Genomic DNA, 1,862 nt, shown 5'->3' on the forward strand with positions numbered 1-1,862 from the left:
CAGTCAGACAGGAGGACAACAATTCTTTTTTTCCCAGTTAGCATGTCTCAGTGGAGATGACGATTTGTGAACAAGATGCAAATTTCACTGCCACCACTAACTTGCTTTTCAGACTCCAAAACATAGTCTTTCTGTGACTGCATCTATGTGGCATCCACCATTTGGAAGGGAACTACAAATTTTATATAATCATCCAGATATTTTGAAATACACAAATCCCTTTATTTCCACTTCCAATTTAACCCAGATGCTTGTCATCTGTAGACAGTGTCCGTGACTCAGATTTCTCATCTGAAAACCAAACCTAAGCAAACCAGCTGCCTTCGAATCGATCCATAGAGTTTTCATGGCTGTAAACTTTCAGAAGCAAATCACCAGGCCTTTCTTCTGACGTGGCTCTGGGTGGTTTGAACTACCAAGCTTTCAGCTAGTAGTCCAGTGTTTAACCATTTGCACCACCCGGGGACTCTATCTGGAAACCAGGGTAGGGGTGGTTGGTTTAAAGCTCAATTGTCTCAAAGGAATGTCCTTTATATTAACAGGGGATCAGGAAGCAATGTACTCACACTCTTTGGAAAGAACAAAATGTTAAGAAAATTAACTGTCAGAGTAACTAGAAATTTAGTAGAAGTAGAAACTCGAAATATAATAGTGATAGGTCAAATAATTTGGAGGGTGTGTCGGTGGAGAAGAAATCTGAGTGAGGAAATGATTGTGTTTTATTAAATTCCCTAGAAGCAATTAACTGTATGGGATCTTCAAGGATAGCAATTTCAGCGGTTCCAACCCATTATTTACTCACAAGTAATTCCTTGATGAAGGAGCCCTGGTGGTGCAGTGGTTAAGCACTCAGCTGCTAACCAAAAGGTTGGAGGTTCAAACTCACCCAGAGGCTCTGTGGAAGAAAGACCTGGCAAGCTGCCGCCCTAAGGATTACAGCCAAGAGTACCCTATGGGGCAATTCTACTGTGTCACACGGAGTCATTATGAGTCACAAATCAACTCAACGGCACCTAACAACAACAACAATCCCTTCCTGCACGCATTCATTCAACAGATATTAGTTGAATGCTTACTATACCCCCAGGAACTCTGGCAGGTACAAGTGATATAGAGGTGAAAAGAAGCTATATGCCACCTCTGCCATTTTGGAGTTGATAAGCTAAAGGAGAAGAAAGACACCAGAGAGATACTTATACAAATGAGTGCTTAATGACAACTGTAACAAGTTCTGTTGGGCAAAGACAGGGGAGTGATGACTACGTGCATCGGGAGCATTTTCGCATGGGCATGGCTAGGGTGGGCTTCCTCCAGGACACAGCAGATAAATTCAGACTGGGGGGTGGGGGGGGGAGTGGCGAACAAGCTGATGTGGGAAGCAGGCAGGCTCCCACATGGCAGGGCCCTGACAGTCAGGTCTTATGGGCCACATAGAGGCTTTTGATTTCGTTATAAAAGCAATGAGAATCCACCAAAGGGCTGACTATCATAGACAGGAAAAGCCAGAACTAGAAGACTTGGCCTCTAGACCCAGCTCAGGGCTTAACTAGCCCTGTGGGCCTGAGGACCCCATCTGGCCTTCCTGGCCTCAGTTTCCTCATCTGTAAAGAATAATACAACAGGACTCCAATTCAGAGCTGGGGGCCCTCATATTTCAGAAGGGAAGAAAAGAAGGCTTCTGTTTTTTTTTACTTTTCTGTGGCAGTGATCAAAAGAAATAATGAATGCCAATACAGTTTGTAAAATGAAGGATGATCTATACCTACCAAGGAGCCCTGGTGGCACAGCGGTTAAGTGTTCAGTTGCTAACCAAAACATTGGTGGTTTGAACCCACCCAGGGGCTCCGAGGGAGAAAGACCTG

The 1,862-nt window shown here is 44.3% G+C and overlaps 1 protein-coding gene across 1 annotated transcript in view; it reads right to left on the reverse strand.

The window, feature by feature from the left end:
• PLXNA4 (plexin A4) overlaps positions 1-1,862 on the reverse strand; it is a 466,135-nt gene that overhangs the window by 284,434 nt on the left and 179,839 nt on the right. Inside the window, exon 7 of the mRNA XM_023737117.1 lies at positions 102-113. Coding sequence (XP_023592885.1) covers positions 102-113 — 12 coding nt within the window. The remainder of the gene's footprint in view (positions 1-101; positions 114-1,862) is intronic.

This window comes from Trichechus manatus, unplaced genomic scaffold (genome assembly GCF_000243295.1).
Source record: "Trichechus manatus latirostris isolate Lorelei unplaced genomic scaffold, TriManLat1.0 scaffold00097, whole genome shotgun sequence".
NCBI classification, from domain to species: Eukaryota; Metazoa; Chordata; class Mammalia; order Sirenia; family Trichechidae; genus Trichechus; species Trichechus manatus.